General features: G+C 37.8%; 1 protein-coding gene across 2 annotated transcripts in view; it reads left to right on the forward strand.

Annotated features, from left to right (window-relative positions):
• The first annotated feature begins 1,705 nt into the window (after nucleotides 1-1,705).
• Nucleotides 1,706-21,468, forward strand: part of stk11ip (serine/threonine kinase 11 interacting protein) — a 59,451-nt gene continuing 39,688 nt past the window's right edge. The window contains exons 1-19 of one of the 2 annotated variants that reach the window (XR_005620108.2): nucleotides 1,706-1,848; nucleotides 2,351-2,418; nucleotides 2,983-3,185; nucleotides 3,436-3,510; nucleotides 3,616-3,711; nucleotides 3,802-3,909; nucleotides 3,989-4,060; nucleotides 4,414-4,543; nucleotides 5,086-5,189; nucleotides 5,478-5,561; nucleotides 5,860-5,901; nucleotides 8,980-9,153; nucleotides 9,319-9,400; nucleotides 9,566-10,006; nucleotides 11,353-11,555; nucleotides 11,659-11,769; nucleotides 19,617-19,785; nucleotides 20,628-20,782; nucleotides 20,877-21,183. Coding sequence is in view for 1 of the 2 variants with exons in the window: in XM_039655928.2 (XP_039511862.2) it covers nucleotides 2,352-2,418; nucleotides 2,983-3,185; nucleotides 3,436-3,510; nucleotides 3,616-3,711; nucleotides 3,802-3,909; nucleotides 3,989-4,060; nucleotides 4,414-4,543; nucleotides 5,086-5,189; nucleotides 5,478-5,561; nucleotides 5,860-5,901; nucleotides 8,980-9,153; nucleotides 9,319-9,400; nucleotides 9,566-10,006; nucleotides 11,353-11,555; nucleotides 11,659-11,769; nucleotides 19,617-19,785; nucleotides 20,628-20,782; nucleotides 20,877-21,183 (2,623 nt within the window). In the remaining variant the exon portion in view is untranslated. The remainder of the gene's footprint in view (nucleotides 1,849-2,350; nucleotides 2,419-2,982; nucleotides 3,186-3,435; nucleotides 3,511-3,615; nucleotides 3,712-3,801; nucleotides 3,910-3,988; nucleotides 4,061-4,413; nucleotides 4,544-5,085; nucleotides 5,190-5,477; nucleotides 5,562-5,859; nucleotides 5,902-8,979; nucleotides 9,154-9,318; nucleotides 9,401-9,565; nucleotides 10,007-11,352; nucleotides 11,556-11,658; nucleotides 11,770-19,616; nucleotides 19,786-20,627; nucleotides 20,783-20,876; nucleotides 21,184-21,468) is intronic. The other variant, XM_039655928.2, reaches the window with a different exon arrangement.

Consider the following 21,468-nt stretch of genomic DNA (forward strand, 5'->3'; position numbering starts at 1 on the left):
TACTTATTTTGTAGAATCTGGGACTGACAAAAGTAAAAAAAAAAATAAAAAAAAATCTAAAAGGTCAGATATGTATGGAAGCTTGTTTCCGCCACTGAATAAAAAAATAAAATAAATAATTGCGACTTTTTATCTCACAATTCTGACTTTTTTTCTCACAATTGCGAGATAAAAAGTCCGAATTGCGTGATATAAAGTCGCAATTGCGAGTTATAAAGTCAGAATTGCGAGATATAAAGTCAGAATTGCGTGATATAAAGTCGCAATTGCGAGATAAAAAGTCAGAATTGCGAGATATAAAGTCGCAATTGCGAGTTATAAAGTCAGAATTGCGAGATAAAAAGTCAGAATTGCGTGATATAAAGTCGCAATTGCGAGATAAAAAGTCAGAATTGCGTGATATAAAGTCGCAATTGCGAGTTATAAAGTCAGAATTGCGAGACATAAAGTCAGAATTGCGTGATATAAAGTCGCAATGCGAGTTATAAAGTCAGAATTGCGTGATATAAAGTCGCAATTGCGAGTTTTAAAGTCAGAATTGCATGATATAAAGTCAGAATTGTGAGATTTAAACTCTTCTGATGGGGGAAAAAGAATTGGCCTAATAAGTCGCAATTGCGAGTTTATATCTCACAATTCTGAGAAAAGATGTCAGAATTTCGACATATAAACTCGCAATTATGTGTTATAAAGTCAGAATTGCGAGATGTAAACTCGCAATTGTGAGAAAAAAAGTCACACTTCTGTCTTTTTTTCTCAGAATTGCGACTTTATATCTCACAATTCTGACTTTATATCACGCAATTCTGACTTTATATCTCGCAATTCTGACTTTATAACACACAATTCTGACTTTATAACTCGCAATTGCGACTTTATATCACGCAATTCTGAGAAATAAAGTCAGAATTGTGAGATATAAACTCGCAATTGTGAGAAAAAAAGTCAGAATTGTGAGAAAAAAAGTCAGAATTGTAAGATAAAAAGTCACAATTCTTTATTATATTTTTTATTCAATGGCGGAAACAAGCTTATGATATGTGACTGCATTATGACAAAAATCTATGTTAAATTGCATATTGGAATCTGTGACACTAATGCTTACTTTGGAATATTGTTAATTTCCAAGAAAAAACAGAATGGAATGGTTAATCAATGTGGACACTCATATTTGCACATTAGCTACATGTCTACCATAAAAAAAACGGCAGTTACACAATCAGGTTGGTAGAGCTCTGTTTTTGCACTTTAAGCCATTGTAAAGACAGACAACTGCTTTCAATGAGATAAGAGTCTAGACCGTGAACAATTGGATATAATAGCAAAGTCTATAGCCTTCTTGCACTGAGTTTCGTGACACACTTCCGTTTTGAAATAATAGGCCTACAACTAATTTATTTCCGGTTATGTAAATTTTCAAAGTGTTTAGTCTTCTGCTTGACTAAACGGCACTTAAAATAAGCGTCGGCAAGAAGGTTTAAAAATCTGGACATTAGAGACAGGATCCTGTGTACAGAAACAGAATAAAACAACAAATTTCTCTCGCGTTTTAAGGCTTAAGACACAATTAGTTTAACATTTCCTAGCAAATAAAAAGCTTACCTTCAAAATACAAGTTCTTGCTGTTTTATAATGCATGTGAAAATAAACACAGGAGGGCGCGCTTAAATATCCTCTTGTTTGGTTACTTCGGGCCGCCGTACCTTTAAGAAACAAGATCACATGACTGCTACCACGGATGTCAACAAACTTGAAAGGGAATTAAGCTGAAATTAATATAATGACGGTTCAAAAACGGATATAACGTTATTTACGTGGCTACGGCACACGTGTTTGTTGAAATATAAGGTATGTTTTAGCGCATTTCATGAGAACAGATATTACCTTAACATGATCGTTTGGGCACCAGGAAGAGCTGCCAGTAACGTTATTCATGTTTTCCGTTCAGAAGGTTATAACGTAACACTGTAACGTTAGAGGTTTAGTTGCTATTGTGCTTGAAAATTTGCTATAGTCTACCTCTTAAAATAATATAGTTAATGTCTAGACACCTGCTTTATTATACTCTGTTTAATAATATTAATTATATTTTGAATTGCTTTCTGACAGTTCAGCTATTCGATATAACACTTGCGTGTGTTAGCAGTTCACTGACAGTGTGACTGAGGATTTTTTTTGGCTGTGGAATCCCACCCTCTTTTTAGCAACATATGATTTCACAAGGGTCAAATTGTCGTTGTATTACCCAAATTATTAATATCATGTTTTTGTAGCAACTATGAATATTCAGATTAGAATAATTTCCCTTTTGCTTGTACTGATTTGAGTTATTTCTGTTCACCCATTTTAGGATGACATCCACTCAGGCCGGTCAGCCAATGGTTGTTCACAGACTTGCCACATTGCTGCGAAATAATGGTATATAATCAGTATTTCAATTTTATTACTGTTTATTTTTGCAGTTTCACCAGGCATATTTCCAGGGAAAATAATTTGATGAGGGTGCAGTTAATAAATTGGTGTACCATGTGACAGTGTGACAAGCATTGATGCTTTCATAGGTATCCACTCATTATTATTCTTTTATTTTTATAAATCACACACAAACAAGATTTGTCTATGCATGCACACTGCAAGAAATGTAACAAATAAGTTGTCCATCCACTGATCTATATATTATTTATACACATATTGTTAGTAAGTTAAGAATAAAATGCTACTCCCTTTAGGTTGAAGATGTGGAGACAAAGCACTATATTCCTAATTTACAACTTCAGATTTAGAGACTGATATGCAGGACAATACAGAATGATTAGTGCATATGATTTTGTTTGCATTTTGACTAAGATATAATCGGTGAAATCCCATGACGCTTTTGCATTAGTTTGAGGCTGTGTGGTATGCTCAGGCTTTTCCTTTAAAGCTGCCAATTAGTTTAATAAGGCGGTCATAACAATAAAGTTCTTGTTGCTCTCTGTATAGGTGACTCTGTGCTGGATGGTTCCAGTACTCTCACTCTGAAAGTGGGATGTTTACAACACCTGACACAACTCTTTGAGCGGCACCTTCTCTCACGCACACATCAGCATGGTTTTCTGGCCCTGCCGTCCCACCCAGCAGACACTGCCTCTCTGCTGGAAGTCCAGTTACTCTTTGACATGCTGCAAAAGACAGTATCACTTAAGGTACTGAAGACTCTAAAGATGGATTTACATATAAATGGAATTACAAACTTGTTAAGTGTACAGTTTGATGCTGATACTCTGAGAAAATTTTACTCCAGATTAGTATTAATAGTAGTAAATCTTTTCTATTAAGATGTTTCTTGACTGATCCTTATGTATGTCCTTTTTTAATTTGTATTGAAATGCATCATAATTCTCCAATCCAATAGAATGAGTTGCAATGATCTGATCATTTGTGTCTGTAAATCAGCTTGTGAATCCACCTGGTGTGAAACTACAGTATGCTGTGAAAATCTTCCCTTTCAAATCCCTCAAATATTTAGAGGTATTTCAAAACAAACTAACCAAATTAATTCACTTACATTTGTTGCATTATTCTGCATTATTGTTCTAAATATTGCTTTTTGGTTTGATTTGTTTTTCTGTTCAGCTCAAGCGTATTCCTCCTCATTGTCTTGAGGGTCTCAGAGGAGTGTATTCTCAGCTGGAAGTCTTCACATGCTCAAAAGGAGTCAGTTCTCTAGAGGTATTGTTTTCACCAACGGGCATTGGTACAATGACCATAAATTTAACCATGTTCATATACAGAAAGTAATTGTGTTTGTGTGTTTAACAGGAGCTTCTCTCTCTATGTGGAGGAGATCTCAGCTCAGCTTTACCTTGGTTAGAACTTCATACCCTTAATTTCAGTTACAATTCCATTTCCCGTCTCGACGAGTCACTAGTAAGAATCTCCTGTTTTCTGTAGAGTATAGAGTTACTGATTTTGAAATCTGTATCTAACAATTTTCTAAATTGTTTAGAGTCTGCTAAATGTCCTGAAGTGGCTTGACTTGAGCCACAACAAGATCCAAGATTGTGCAGAATTTTTAAAGGTAAATTGCTCTTGTTTACTTTTATTTTTTCAGTATTTGACTTTTTTTGAAAGTGAAAATCTGTGGATGCATGAGGGGAAAAAAAGATATGAAATGTAATACTAAGCGGTTACTGGTGTGTGAAAGCAAAATCAAATTAGCCAAAATAATAAACGGATGGGTAGACTTTTTGAAAGAGCTAAATTGCTAAAAATAACAATAGTGTGCATTTATTCATACTTTTTCTGTCTACATCAGTGATGGGCTACTAGTTCACACCCAATACAAATGAAATGGGGGGGAGACATAGGTTTGAGGTATGTTACATGTTAGGATTGAGTGAATTTATTGATACCTTTTCTGTTTCCATCAAGCCTCTTACTGAACTGGAGCATCTGAATTTATCTTATAATAACCTCCAGAGAGCACCAGCACTGGGCCTGAGCGCCCAAGCCAAACTCACCACCTTGATCCTTAGAAACAATGAACTGGAAACTATCAACGGTGAGTTTTCTACTCATTTCCATGATGAATTAATTTGACTTTGCCATAAATGGAAAATAAATTGAAAAATGCATATTTCTATCCTTTCATTCACCACGTTGGTTCTTTTACAGAACCTTTCTTCGCCATTCTTGTTGTTTGTTTGTTTGTTTGTTCCTTCATTGATTTTACTGGATGCAATTTCTTTCAGATGTTAAGCTGTTAAAATAATTTTGAGTTTACAGTTAAAACATTTTGGCTTTTTGAAATTGTTGAGAATAATTTAATTTCTGAAAATGTTATCTGAGTGTCCGCATCAGATTTAACAACTTAATCTTTATTGAATACTTTTAAAAAATTGTAGTTAACATTTTGTTCGATGCTCATTTGTTTTTAAACACCTACAATTTGTCAGCGCTCCTGATTGCAAAATATTCTGTATATGTAATGCAATCATTTGTGTTTTGAATAGTTTAGCAAAATGTGATTAGTTTGAATAAACAGTCAATGTACTAAAATAAAGGTTAATCTAATTTAATGTAAAAGTATTGTCCTAACTGCAGGTGTGGAGCAGTTGTCTTCACTTCAGTGTCTTGACCTGGCTTATAACCTCCTTATGGAGCATTCTCAGCTGGCACCTCTGTCCCTCCTTCATAATCTCAATACAGTAAGTTAGACCCACCTTGCCTAGGTAATTCTTGTCTTAAACTCCCTTTATTTTCAGTTTTACCCCAATCCCAAATTTTAGTCTCAAAAAGACTTTCTTCAAAAGATTTTTATGATTTTAACAAGTTCCAACAGTCTAGAAAAGACGTGTACCAATTTCCGGTTTCCAGGTTAGCCAACTGGATATTATAGTCTCAATATGAATATTTCCCTCTGCTGCATGTGATGTAACTCTGATTATTTTGTCTTCTCCGTATAGCACATTGACAGTTTTCTGATCTCTTTTCAGTTGACTTTGGAAGGAAACCCTTTGTATTTTCTGAAGACACACAGGGCATCAACTGTCTGCCACCTCTCACAAGCTTCTTTCAAAGTGAGTCTTTCCCTGATCAAGTCATTGTTTTAATTGCTCCTTTTCTCAAAATTGTATAGTAGAAGTTCATATGTTGTGATATCAAAAGAGCAGAATTCCAAAATTTAATTTTTTTTTTGTGTGTGAATTAAATATACATTATTGATTGGATTCATGTTTACCATAGCAACCACAGGGAGGTGCCAGTTTCTCCTTTATTTCTGATGCAATTTATAGCAGTAAGATGTTTTCTTGAAGTTCTTTCTTGCTGTTCTGCAGATGTTTCAGAGTGTAAACTGACATTCTACTTGTGTTTCAGCTCCAGCTGGATGGCACCCCTCTGTCCCAGTCTGATCTGCTGGTGGGTATTAAATGTCACTTCATGTACCATGTCAGGTCGTTCCACCCTCTTTGTTTCTCTTGTGATTCATGCTGAATTGTGGGAGGCAAAACTCCTTTTAATTTATAGTAGAATAGTGGGTTTACTTTTTCTGATCAAATGGGGTTTGTGTACTTTAAATGGCTACAGGCATGGCCCAACAATCACAATAACATTTGATGTGAGGAAAAAAAGAAATTCAAATATAAAATACTACTGTGGTGTTTTTAATTATTTATTTTTAAATCTTCCACTGATATGCACTATATTTAATTTTCCACTATCCACCTTATTCTGCTCCATAGACATATACACTAGACCTCACCTTGGCTACGGCAGTTCATTGGAACGAATGCGTTAATAGAGCCGCCATCTTGAAACAGGGGAGCCCTTCCACTTTAATGCATCAGCGTCAATGTAGTAGACACAGGTCTAACGGAAATAAAATCACCATAAATCATCATGAATGCGATTTTTCTTGTTTTTTTTTGGTTTGTTCCAACGGTCAGACATGTATTTATCATTGATTCCAGAAAGAATTTTTTTTTTTTTTTTAAACATTCTTCCTAGTTCAGATTTCATCCGTGAACATCTGCACAAAAGTCCGCCACCATCAATGAATTCGAAGTAAAGTAGCGTTACCTAGTTACTTCCTATGACAAGACCCCTGTTCCAAGATGGCGGCGGTTTTGACGCATGCTTAGAACCCCAAGGTGAGGTCTAGTGTATATGTCTATGATTCTGCTCTAAACAATGGGCGCCGCCATGACAACGACTACGGTTGTCAACTTCCGGTTCGAGTCTAGTCTATGCTTTTTTGCCATGTGTTTTAGATTGTGTCATCCTCACATCGCTAAACTAAATCGAAAAAAAAAAAAGAATAAGAATAAGGTGGATACTGGTATGACATCCACTATATATTTCAGGGAGTGTGTATTTTATTAATAGTAACACTCAAACAGCCCATTTAAAAGCCAAGGAAGGCATACAGGCATGAAAGAAGTAGGCACACAGAATTGATGTCAAGTCAGGAATGCTTTTTATTGTGTAGAAACAAATCGCAATTATAGCTGTTGATGTAATTTGCTTTATAATATTTAAAAAGGGACCTATTGTTCCCCTTTTAAAGTCTTGATATAGTAGAATAGGTTTTCATGCTTGAATGTTCAAAAACCCAATGATTTTCCATTTATTTTATATTATTGCAGTTAGTTCTATTGCATTGTTTAGTTCTGGTCTCTATGAAGCCCCTCCTTCCTTAAGTGGACCAATGTGATCTTTCAACCGCTTCGATTGGTCTACTTGTTTCAGAAATGTCACACCTTTACCAAATTTAAACGCAATTTTTTAAACACACTACTAATGGAACTCAACCAGGTGTTAAATTTTTTTTAATGATGAAAAGCAGCATTACACACTAAAGAACATTTAAAAATGTAAAAAGTAAAAAAGTATAATAGGAGCCTTTCAACATTGCATTCAATTGCACATTTTATTAACTTCTTCCATGTTGACATTGAAAGGAATTTACACCAGCATGATGTCCTTTTCCATGGAACCAAAGTCTTGAAAACATTGGTAAAATGAAAAGAATTCATTTTACAAATGTTTTACCAAGAATTCCCCCCACCCCCAACACCTTCTTGACAATGATGCAGGACAAAGATGTGATAGCGACACCCAGTGTCCATACAGTATAATGATTTTTTTTTTCGATTTTTTTTTTTTTTTTTTTTTTTTTTTTTACAAAAACAGGAAAAATCATTTTTTACTTTTAAAATGTCTTGCAGGATACCTTTGTATTAGATGCACCGATCCTATGATTTCTAGGAACTAAATAATAAGTGCTATCCATCAAAAAAGACAAAAAAAAAAAAAACCTGATAAACAAATCTAGCATGAAAAATGTGACCCCCTTTAAAGTGGATGTTTTAAACAGCGGTCTCATCGTTTTCTCAACATATTTATATCACAATTTGATAGCAAATGTATTGTAATTAATTGTAATAAATAAAAAGTAGTAAACTAAATTGAATTACCAAAAATATCATATTTAGCTGTGCTGGACACATCTCTGATAGCACTTGTTTACAAGCAATTTTGATTAGATTACAAGCAATTTTGATTAGCCTATAATTAACTTATTTTGGTAACTTCATATTATGGTATTTTAAAGGTTCCTAATTTAGTTTCTTGTACATTTAGTTTACATGCACATCCTTTCTGCGAGCCTCCTTTACTCTGATTGGTCAGATGGATCAGTCTGTTTTGATTGGTCTACCACTTATATCGTGTCGGAAACAAAATGTTCATTACCATATCTATTTTTCAGCTCTGGATGCTTCCTCAGCACTTGTATATTCAGTGATACAAACAGTAATGATGGTGTTACCGTGTCGATTCAAACACGAGTCTGCACTTGCTTTCACAGTGCAGAAAACAGCATCTTCCCAACATATCGACCACACAAACCAAACTCTTCCAGGCCTCAGCTACAACTGCAGTGTTTGAGGCTGGGTCAAAGTAGACATTTTTTAACAGGCAGCCAATGAAGACCATAGGCTGGCATTATGCAAATGTGTTACAAACCTACCATGCAGAAATTTTAGACTGGAATTACAGGCAGAATCGGTTCTCTCTTTTGGGATAAAGTAATTTATTTTATTGTGCATTTCGATCTTTGAAACTTTGCAGATGTCTTACATTCACAAACATCTATATTACACACTACATGATGGGTGAAATCTGAAAAAGCATAATAGGGACATTTTAATAAACATTTTCTTAAAGTTTGTTATTTACAAACTCAATCTTTAACCCTGTCACCCAGGTTAATAAAATAATTCAAAAGGTTTATAACAAATAACAAACCAGCTCCAAAATCACTGAGTTTTTATTGCAAGAATATAGATTAAAAAAGAAACAACAACAACACACAAATACATACTGATATTGTAGTTGTCTTTTAAAATTAAAATGTATTATGTAATATTGTCTTATTGAACAACAATCTCTTGTTTTTATTCTGTGGCTTTTGTGACATGTTTTTTTTTCTCACAGAACTTGGCTAAATCCGGACAACTGACTGGTCAGATCTCCCACACTTCTCAAAATGTTTATGTGGCACCTGACCAAGGAGGGCAGGAAGTGTCCAGTGGAGGTGGAGACATTACTGACAGTGTGACTATAAGCATATCAGGGGAGCATACCCAAGTTCGAAAGAAGAAACGCAAAGTAAGTGCATGTCTAAAATCTCCCCAATGTGTTTGTGGTAAACTGATTTTAAAATGAGCAGGCTCAATGAACATGATTCCTCATGGAAAACATGAAGCTGCCATTACAATTTTAGTAAGATAAGTTCTGATTTATATGCAAAGCTCAACTTTTTCCCATTTGCAGAGTAAGGTGAAGGTGAGGAGAGCCAGTATTTCAGAGCCCAGTGACACAGACCATGAGATCAGAGTGCAGTCTGCTTTACAAGGTGATGAACAAATGACTTGACAAACGTTAACTCTTCATAGGGCATATTAAAATGAACTATGTTTTCAGTGATCATGTTAATTAACATTTAAAAATGAATTGATGAGTTTTTGCTTTTATTAAGCTTATTTTATATGAATGTCTTTCTCATGTGAAATCTCTTCAGATATTGTCCTCACCCATAAGAAGGACATTGAGAGAATGGACAGTTTTCGAGAGCAGTTAGGGGAGGACTGGCTACGCTATCAGCATCATCTTGATGATACTCCAGTCAACCCAGCTTTCCCTGGTGTAGAAAGTGTGACCATTAAAGTGAACACCAATGGTTGCAGTACACCTCCATCTCCCCTGCTTAACACACCTCCAACCAGTCTGGAGTTGCTCCCCCCTCCGCTGCTGTCCTCTGAACTGAAAGAGGAAGGGGACAAAGAAGAGACAGATAGCACAGACTTGCAGCCTGAGACCGAGTCTACCCTGCAGTGGACAGGGCAAAGCCTCCTGAACACTGAATCTACTCTTGAGACAAGTCTAGTAAACATCCAAGCTCCAACTGAGGCCTACTCTGACCCACAACCACCGCCAGAGGAAGACGACGATGATAAGGGAGGTCTGTCTATTCTTTTCTAGGGATGCATTGATAGTGATAACTATACTGGCTGGATACGTACTTATGTTTATTCTGTGATTGTACCATCCAATATAAATTTTCACTAGCATAACAGTAGTTCAGCGGTAGTCTAGCTTAGTTTCTGTGTAGTGTATGTCATTGGAAAGATTCATTCATTCATTCACGCTTCTGTTCAATAGTTTGGAGTCGGTAAGATATTTAATCTTACCGGTAAGATATTTAAAAGAGTAGATCACTTTTAAAAAGAAACTTTTGCTGATAATTTACTCCCCTCCATGTCATCCAAGATATCCATATCATTCTTTCTTCAGTCGAAAAGAAATTAAGGTTTTTGATGAAAATATTCCAGGATTTTTCTCCATATAATGGACTTCAATGGGAACCAAACGGCTCAAGGTCCAAAAGACAGTTTCAGTGCAAACTGCGAACTATTCAAAGGGCTTTACACAATTTCAGACAATGAATAATTGAATGGTCTTATCAAGCGAAATGATTGCTCATTAAAAAAAAAAAAATAACAACAAAGTTAAAGTTTTATAAACTCAAATGGTCGCCTTGCTCTGTTCTGTGATGCGCGTTTGTGACTCTCCTGTTCGAACTTGTTTTCTCACACTTTTCTCATAGCGCTAACTTAATTAAACTTGTCAATTTAATGGCGGATCCAGAAAGGTTCAATCGACAATCACAAGTGACCACTGGAGGTTCACCTGTTGTTAAATGCAAAAGAATTCAGACTTCGAAGTAGCACAGAAAAAAAGAGACAACCGGTCTCATGGGAAAACAAGGCAGCTGTTTTTTTTTTATTAAAATATATTTTACAGTATTATTTATTTATCCGGTTATAAAGCTTACTTTTCAGCAGCCATTACACCACCATTACACATCTTCAGTGTGATCCTTTACAATTCATTCAGCATTTGGTGCTAAGTTACATTGCCTATTAATATCAATAATTAAATATTATGATTTGTGGAAACTGTAATAAATTAGAATTCTTTGAAGTTCAAAAGAACAGCTTTAATTTGAATCATAAATATTTTATAACATGTTGATTGCATCCTTTCTGATCAAAAGGTTTAGGTCTACTTTCTTTACAAAACACATATTCTTTCAGGAACAAAGGTTTGGAGCTACTTTATTACTGTAAATATTGATTTTATGCATTTGTACTGTCAAATGACAAAACCAAATGGTTCTTAAAAAATCATGTCATGATACACTTTTTTAATAATTTAATGGTTCCGGTTGAATAAAAGAACAACCATTGAAGGACCTGTCTAGTTAATGTCCAGAGCTATTTTTCACTCTTGCACTCTGTTTAACAGTGGACCTATGCAGGCCAATGCTGGTGGGGCTACTGTCAGAGGATGTGGAGATGAATCGGAAAAGGGCCTCTGAACCACTCTTCCTACGAGTGTGGCAGGGTCACCTGCTGGAGGTAGACATGCACCAGGGGTGTGTTAAAACACGAGTGGAGCTTGACAGTTTGCGAGATGTTGTGATCACTGAGGCTACATGCACAGTAGAGGTAAGATGACATTTTTTCTGTTCATAAAGCTCTATAAGTTGATTATAATTCTAAAGGTTGTTTTTTTTTTCTCTGTTTTACATTCTCTTTTTAAATCTTACAGAAGGTTGAGACGACTCACCCAGCCCTGGAGCTCCACTTCCGGTACATTAGTCGTGAGAGACGTAAACGTTGTTATATAATGTTGGATGACAAGCCACAGGAAGCATTGGAGGTAAGGAGGTACATTTAATATTAGACTATCAGACATAATCAACCAGTGCTTGGAATTGATGACAGATATTACAAGTAGAGGTGCACCAATCGATCATCATATTTTCATTCCACAGGTCCTGTTGCCACATTTCTTTTTTACTTTACTTTTACTTTTTAGTAAAAGATTTACTTTAGGAGAAACAGTAACAGTATTTCAAGAACTGCTAAATAATTGTGTGATAGGTTGGCATATTGCTTTGCCCTATTCTTTTTTGAACTGTTGATATAGAAAATGAATATCCCGCAACTTATTAGTCAATTTGGCTTGCAAATGAATGGCATGATAATTAAAAATTTATATAAGTGGAAATTGTTTTTACTAGAATTTTGTCTTTTTGTTTTTTTAACCATCAAAAAATATTATTTTGTTATTGATGATGTGATTTTCGATACAGAATTTTTGGTACTAGTGGATTTTTTTTTTAAAATTTTTAATATTATTAAGAATAATAATTTTAACTAGTGGAAATTCATTTGTAGGTATCTATAATTAAAATTGTGCAAATGAATAAATGTAAAAACTGCATATATGTCAGAGTCGGATTCTCTTTTGCCTTGTTTCAGACAGACCAAAAGCTAATGGCATCAAGTGTGCAACATGCGATTACTGTAGGCAACAAGTTGAGCTTTGCATCATACATCAGAATTTATCTTGTTAAATTACAGGCTTGTGTGTTGCTATTATTTTGTGGTTACATTACCACTTTTGCATAAAAAATGGCAAGAAGCTTTTGCAATTGCATTCCACCATAGATAATTTTTTTAAAAACTGGAGGGACTTATATTTGATGCAAAATCAGTTGTGGCAGTCAGATGGTTTGGACCAATAGAGACCGTTTGTGAACTTCCATTGAGTTCACTGGTTGCCAGTATGTCTGAATGAATATGATAGTGATAGTGACTACAAAACTGTTCATTGCTCTTATCAAAGCTGCATTCGATAGCTTTTTTAGGTTAAAAATTATCCAAAATAAATTTGAGAAAATGCATTACAATCTACTGTTCAAAACAATCTGCTTGCCTTAGCTTGATTCAAAACGGTAAACTTGTAATAATGTTTTTAATTCCAGTGGTACTGTTGGATTTCCGCGGGAGATTCAAGCATGTTTTTGCGTCATTATGTCACATCTGTACACAAAAAGGAGTCTCGGCTAGTATAAGCTATATTGCGTGTGAGGATGCTGGAGGTGGACATTTATAGACTTTCCTCACAGCACTAACTTAATTAAACTTATCAATTTGATGGCAGATTCAGAAAAGTTTAAATGACAATCACCAGTGACAACTGGACTCACCTGTTGTAAAATGCAATAGACTTCATTCAGACTTTGGAGTGGCTACAGAAAAAAAGAGACCATTAGTCTTTTTCCCTTAGTTGGTCGGAACCAGAACAAAAATGGATGTTACTTGTTTAGATGACATTTTCCGGTGAAAATTATTATGTTGGTCATTCTTCTAAAAAGTATAATCTGTGATTCTGAATGCCAGTATCCATACTGCACGGTGACTGACAGCCGCACACTCACCCCAAACATTGGATTCATCTGCGCTGTGCCGTGTCGAGGCACAACTCACGCAACGTTGATGATTCCGCAAATAACTGCAATTGCAGATTTCGAACAGAGATGGTGCCAAAGAGGACAAACTGCTAACTGCACATTTTAATTAGTTAGCAGTTAGTTGTCTAAAATGAGTAGTACATTTTAATTAGGGTTGGGTATCGGTTAGGCTTTATCCGATACCAGTACCTACTCGGTATTTTTTAAACGGTTCCTCTGCTTAAATTGTTCCTGAAACGGTACTTAAGAAAACAAAACCGCACACACTTTGTCAAAAAATAATACCCCTTTATTTACAGGCCCAAACTGGACACAATATTAACTTATATCTTTAAACAATATAAATACAAGTTACATATGGTAATAATAAATACACCAATATAAAATAAAAATTCACATTTACATAATATCAAATGAAACAATATTGTATCAAACAATGTAATATTACTGGAGATTAATAGAGATTACTACCAGGGTAATCTAATATGGCTACAGGTTCCCATGTTTTGTCTGCTTGAACCAGTTATGTAAGTTATCTGGTCATTGTACTAGTTATGCATCGCTTAGCTTGGCGAGTTTGGTTTTTCGTTCCCACTGCATCTTAGCTACGCAACTTTGAGTAAACTTATGAAATAGAATATGCAGCTTTGCGTAAACTTATGAAAGAGAACGTCTCTGGTTACTGGTGTAACCCATGTTCTCTGAATAGGGAACAAGACACTGCGTTCGCTGCCAAACTCCTCGCGCTGCCGACAAGCTTCCTTTTTCTGCAGAGAAATCTGAGGAGCAGATGATGCGCGCGCCAATATAATATGATGACGTGAGCGTGGAGGTGGCGCGAATCGTGATTCTATATGGGCTTCAGACAATTGTTCTGACACGTAATTTTACACGTGAAATGCAGACAAACCTTGGAGCGTTTTGTCTTCAGTATCTTCATTAATTTCCTAGCTATCAGCAGACGTTCCGGGAGTCTCCCACATATTGATAACCGCTCCCTGATGCCCGCAAATTAGTTAAAATCTCCCGGAATCTGAACTCTTAAGTCTTTTTTTGATACATTCCCACAAAATAACATGCGTAGAATTTTTAAAATTTAAAGGTGCATTGCGCTAGCCTGGTTCAACCAGACTCTAGTTCATTTCATTTCCACATAGAGTCTGGAACCGCTCCATTGAAAAACGTTTCCTTCCTTGTAGGCGGGTTCACTATTAAAGTTCAAATCTATTGGATCTGCCCAAAGTCACTCACGATCTGCCATAGCCAATCGCTAACGGGGTGTCGTGAGTGACGTATGTCACGCGCCGAAATGGCTGGAAACAACAAGTCCGAATGATCAGAGGATTATGTTTACAATAAGATTTCAGTCAACGAGCGCCGCAGGTTTTGTTAATCTAGGAACAATTATTAATTCGAAATGTATATTTGACACGAAGGACAGTGGTATATTCATTCAACGGTGGAAGCTGTGTCTAATCATTACAAATACGCCGCTGTGGTCGTTTCTGATCTGCCGCAAATGCTGTAGCAGCTACAGTGAATGATCAGTCTGTCTCTATATGCAGATGTGTAATAAACAACAATTTTTCATATTACGTCTTATTGTTTCTTAATTACCTTAATTATGGTCTTCAAAGTATGTGTTTGTACATTTTTATGTGGCATTTTTTTTTTTTTTAGTAAAACAAATCAACCATTGCCATCTAAAACTGAAAATCAAATATCTTCAAAGTATGGTTTTTCACATTTTTATTTATGACAATTATTTTTTTTAAATCACAACCAATTTGTATGATTTACAACATGTAAAACTGACACACCAACCTCCTGCACGAGTGCAACAAAGGGGCTCAAAATGTTCTATTCATCACAAGAATCAGTAAATTTACAGTTGGGAATATGAGCAACTGACGTGACTCCTGAGCGGATCTTCAACAATAGTTTAGCAGCCAGGACTCGGGGCTTCCGAACACCGCGAACACCAGGCTAAACCGTCCGTCCAAAATGTCACGGTCATCGTGCACGAACTGCCCAGCACAAACTTCCAAACTTTCTGCCTCCTTCACTTGGTCCTCAGTTGTGCAACAAGAGGTTAGACGATAACAATCCGGCTTTAAATTCTATATATTCGGCAGTTTCTTTTCCAACGGACCGAATAGCTTTTCTCACGTCTTTCTCCGCTGCCATTACTGAATTGAAACTGACGCGCTTACATCAACGTCATCTTTCTCAGCCACTCCCTCTATTCGCTGATTGGTCCTACAAAAAATTGATTTCTGGAAACCTAAGGATATGGAGCGATCCCAGACGTAGTACAGAAGTAAAATGAAATTGAGCGGAAGTGCGTAGGAGGGCGCAGCCAGGCTAGCATTGCGCAACATTTCATGGTAAAAATACTGTTTTTCTAACCTATAAACGATTGCCTTCTGGGCTGAATGAGCCCTTCTCTGATCACTGCGATTGCCTCTATAATCCTGTATAGTAAAATAAATAAGAGGGATTCGGGATGGAATTTGAGACTGGGCGTAACGTCAAGCGCGTTCACACTCACCTGGCTATGTCTGGCAGGTTTGTGTATTCGCCGCCATTCTCCATATCAGCAAAGACAACTCGAGCGACAAAACTTTTGTCAACTTTCGACAAAAGTAGAAGATGGATTCTAAGAGACCGGCTTGTAGTTCATTCCATAGCACCAGCTTGCTGGCTGGCAGCTCTCGATGCCTTCGGCAATGTCCTGCAAGTCTCATTCTCCTCACAGGAATCTTGTTGGTCACTTGCTGGTCACAGGATTTTGTTGATAACATGCACTCCCTTACTGATATTAAGCACTGCACGCAGCATCCTGGTGTAGCACCCGTCCAGGGACTTTTCTAGGGTTGGATTCATGGTCCAGCATTCACTGCCATAGAGGAGAACAGACTCTACCGTCACGTAGAATAAGCTGAGTTTGATTTGGCGGGAGAGGCTGGAGTTCTATACACTGTTCATGCCGTTCAGGGCCCTCCATGCAACTCAGTTGAGTTGACCCATGCGCCCAGGTACTTAAAGTCCTCAACTTCCTTCAGCACAGTGTCTCCTACTGTTATCAGAGGTTGATGTTCCGGTGGTACGTTGTAGGTCATGGCCTCAGTTTTCGTTGCATTTACCCTAAAGGCCTCATTATGCTTCTGCGTCAACTCCACGGCGTAGCTACGTCGTCACTGCTACAGTGTCGTGGCCGTTTTATGCTTCTGCGTGAGGTTGTGGGGCTTCGCGGTGCATTTCACCGCCAGAACGCTAGGGGGTGTGTGGTTCGCGAATCTCTTTGGTTCCGTGCGCCGCGAGCGAAAGAGCGAGAATGTTGTTTCAGCTGCCAGCTGGAGCTAATCGACGTTGAATAACAAGACGACACAAACTTTATCCCCACAGAATCAACACGGATGTCCAGGGCCCGTTCCACCCATAGACAGTAAAATAAAGGTTCCACCCGAGCTGCCATAACGATAGCTGTTCGGAAAGACTTGAAGGATTTTTTTCAGTATCCACATGGAACTGTGCTATGGCAGGATAATGTGTCCCGTGGCAGACTTGGTTAGTAGGCTACTGTATTATCAATGATGTAAGTTAACCGTGAACATTGTATTGAAAATAAACAACAAACTGTGTTTCAAAACAAACGTTGATTTATTGATTGATTGATTGAAGTTTATTGTGAGCAAAAAAGAAAGAAAGGAATAACGGTTATAGACATATATTATCAATGAAATAAAAAACAACAGTTTATTTAGGTTTAAATCTTAATTTACTATCTTTATAAGAGCATTATAATTATCAGTACGAGGGTGCAAATGTTTAAAAGGAAACCAGAAAAGCTAAACTCCTGAATTGATATACTGACCAATCAAAGCCCTTGCTGTCTGCGTCGCCTCGACGCATAGTTACAAATTTTTGGAGGTGGACGTCGAGCTACAGCGGAGGGGTCGGAGAGGGGTTTGCGTCGACGCAGAGAGTTCTGCGGGGGTACGCCGTCAATTCGACGCAGAAGCATAAAACAGGCTTAAGGCCAACCTTAGTGCACTCTAGCTCCACCCTGTGTAGTAGTTCCTGAGCTTGTTCCATGCTATTGGAGAGCAAACTGATGTCATCCACATATTCAAGGTCTGTCAAGACTACTGCCGGGTGCTGACTTGATTTCCTTGGTGTCAACGTGAAGCCAAGTTCCTGCTCTCGCCCACTGATTGCCTTCTTGAGTGCATAATCAAGGACTATGGTGAAGAGGAAGGGGGCTAATGTATCCCCTTGCATGACTCCAGCCTGGATGTCAAACTCCTCGCTGTTGCCATCTGGAGTCACCACCCTGGCCCTTGTCCCTGAGTACATGGACTACTCTATTGCTCGGAGTAGGTTCGGAGGAATTCTGTATGCCTTCAGGATCTTCTTCATCATGCCTCGGTGAATCGAGTCAAATGCCTTTTTGAAGTCTATGAAACATAAGACTGCAGTATGGTAGTCCTTCCTCACCTCCTCTATCAATCTCCTGAGTGCCAAAATCTGGGTTGTAGCAGTTCGCCCTACTCGAAAGCCATTCTGATTTACTCTCAAGTGTCGATTGCTTGCCGGACCCGGTTTAGAATCATGCGGTTGTAGATTTTCGCAGTGATACAGGTCAGGTTGATACCTCGGTAGTTGTCCGGCTTCGAGAGGTCTCCGGATTTGGGCACTGGCACGATGTTTGATAGAGACGCCATATCAGGCTGCCGATTGTGAAGCAGAGCAAAGTTGCAAAACTCTAAAATGATGTCATCAAGATCACAGTTCTTCAGCACCTCTGGGGGTATGCCATCCGGGCTAGCGCTTTTTCCCACTCTTACTGTGGCTTTTGCCCTGACGAGCTCACCGAGTATGAAGGGACCATCGTTGATGTTTAGGTTTGGGAGGTCTGATTGTATTTCCTCTTCCACAGCTGCGTCTGCTGTTTCTCCCAGAAACCTTATAAAGTGGCTTGACCAGGTCGCCACCCTCTCCTCCGGGCTGTGTCCCTTCACCTGTCCCTCCTTGGTCCTCTTCCGCCCCGTCATTTCATTGATGAGCCTCCATGCTTCCCCATACTGCCGTTCCCCTTGCGCCCCTTGGAGCCTATACAAAGTAATAACTTTGTTGTTTTTCTTTGTTGTTTTTTTTTTATTGATCATGAACGTGTTTCCATAATAATTACAATCAAAAGTGTATACAGTAAGCACATAAAACAGTTCCAACATGTAGATAGATGGAAACAAAAACTGAAGTTTTATACGATACCCCCGTTTTCCCCTTAAGGCCTGTTCACACCGGGAATAATTTTGCGTGCGGTATTCGGCGACGTTTAACGCCTCGTGACTAAACAAAGGACGCCAATGTGAGTGTTCACACCGATGCGTAAAACGCCGCGTGTAAAAGCGTCATTTTAAAAAGATTCCTCGGGTTCGTTTTTTTTTTTATTTGACGCGGCGCGTCAAAAACTATCTGACCAATGAAATTGAAGCTTTTGCTCATGTGTTTGGAACCTCTGAAGAGACAGTAAAACACAACTTGGGGGCGCTCAAACACAAAACGGTCTTGCCGAGCACACGTATGCAACGGTGAAGAAGAAATACGCGTCACCGTCTACACAGCCAAGAAGAAATAAGACGAGGAAGATGAAAGGCAAGATGAATGTAGAGCTGCTGTTCTCGTGGTGCTAGAACATAAAGAACTATATGACAAACGTGATGGGGACTACACACATCTTGATAAAAGATAACTGTTATGGAGTGGTATTGCATGTCAAATGGGTGCCATCTAATGTCAGGGAATGAATTTGCTTGTTCACTCAGCTCATCGTCAGCGAAAATGCTTGGGTGTGAACACAAAAAACACGTTGAAAAACGCTGACGAATAACGCGCGCTGATATTCGTCCCGGTCTGAACGGGCCTTTACACATAAGTGTGTAATTTACTCAAATGCCTTTCCTTTCATATATTTAAAATGACTTGCAGATTTATAACTTTATTACCTCTGAAGACATTATGACTGTAACAAAAGATTGTGCGGCTGATGCTTCTTTTGGTTATGAACAGCTCAAGCGTGTGTGTGCGTGTGGTCCATGAGCGTGCACATCTGGTTGCAGTTTCGCTTGTCGCCAGAGGGGGTATAGAAAAACTCAAGAAACTTGATGTTACCCAATTTACCTTGTATTATCCTGTTTTTTAAAATGGTTTTATTGAGTTGATGAGAATTTTGACTCCTCAGGTATTAGCAGAGGTACTCTCAAGAGTTGTGGAGGAAAACAAGCAGCAAGTGGATGAGGAGAGACCAGAAACAGTTTGGCTACAGTGTCTGAAGTGTCAAGCTGAGTTCTGCCAGCCAGCCACTGAGTCAGACAACAGCCTGAACCATCTGGATGAGCTAAAGAATGACAGTAAGGATATGGCCCTAAAAATCAAAAAGAGCAATTTTCTTTTTCTTTTCATGATCAAGGCCTTTGATGGATAGGCGGACCTATACTCCTGGCAGAACATTCCAGGGAGTGGCTCAAACACATGCACCTCTCAACAAACATCTTACTAGTACTATATTACAACAATTACAATAAAAAAAAAAAACATGAATCTGACTTGCCATAAGTGGGTGATCATCTTGTTGGAGCATGACAGAACTTGGCTAAAATGTCTCACTAAAGAATTTCATGAATACAGAATGGTAGTCAAGCACTGGGTGTGATCACTTTTTATCTTGGGACTCCATCAGGCAGCCAATCATTTTATCATATGAGCCATTTTCAGAATAACCCACTAAATAGACTTTTACTTTTTTCCACTGTTACATCTTGCAGGACATTTTTCTTTTAATGACTGGTTTGAAATACAGTGTATCCTCCTCTGTAGCACTGCATAGTTTTAAAACATAAAAAACAGAGGTCCTAGGACATTTGTTCAGCTGCTTTCAGTCTGTTTGCTTGGCGTCCTGCAGATCTGGGTCAAACAAATAGTTGATTGTGCATGGGGGCAGAGATCAGTGAAGGTGTTTATTTTAAAAGCATTAACATTCTTAAAATACATCTGAAGGAAAGCATGTTAAACACTGTGTACATCTCTTTGATTTTTTTTATTTTTTATTTTTATCTGCCATATTTTAAACCCTAAACTTTATTATATGGACTGGATATCTCACGAGGATTTATCTTTGTAAACCTTATTTTTATAATAAATTAAATTATGTATTTTTTTAATGTGATTGTATAATTATTATTATTTTCAACAGGTTGTACTGTCATCTGCTCAGAGTGCAAGAGCGATCATGTGGTTCAGTTGGCTATTCAGTTAGCTCCTTCCACCAGTACACCATTGGAACAGAATGATGCCAGATACTTTACATTTGATGACAGGGACAACCCTGTCCTTCCCCTCCGCAACAAGGTCTGGGTTTGTATGGTCTTTTGGCTTGATCTATTCATGACAGTTCTCCATTACTATTCTCTTTTCACTTTCTTGACTTGCTTCATTCCTCTAGGCATTGGTCCCAGGACAGTCTTTGCTATCCCGTGGCAGCCCCCTCCATTTGACTCAGCAGTCAGAGGCCTCCACAGAGGGAGCCACAGCTTACTTTCACACAGCCCATAGCTTCCTTTCCAATAGTCAGAATGAGGCATGGGTTGACCAGAGAACCTCTCAACTAATCAGCTTCAGCACTACGGATGGACAGGGGCAGGGTAGCTCAGAGGGGTTTAAAGAGAAGGTGGCTGACAACTCCTGCTACAACGGCTATCAAAAATATCAGGACCAACAGTCACCTAAGCACACAGAAGGATACAGCAATGGTAGGTGGTCCACTCTGGGGATGAAGAGCAGTAGGGTGGTTAGAAAAATAAAGAAACTAAAGAAGATGAAACTACACAAAAAAATAGCACAAAACATTGTAATTATCAGGCTAGGCCTGTTTTAGGAATGGAATTTAAATTGCATAGACCTGAAAACAAAAGTCTTAAAATGTCTTAAATTCAATTTGATCAAATTTAAGGCCATAGAAAGTCTTAAAAGGTATAACAATTATCTTAACTAACATTAGTTTAATTAAATAATTATCATCTTAAAATGTTGAAAGA

Source organism: Pimephales promelas, chromosome 8 (genome assembly GCF_988280905.1).
Source record: "Pimephales promelas chromosome 8, fPimPro1.hap1.1, whole genome shotgun sequence".
NCBI classification, from domain to species: domain Eukaryota; kingdom Metazoa; phylum Chordata; class Actinopteri; order Cypriniformes; family Leuciscidae; genus Pimephales; species Pimephales promelas.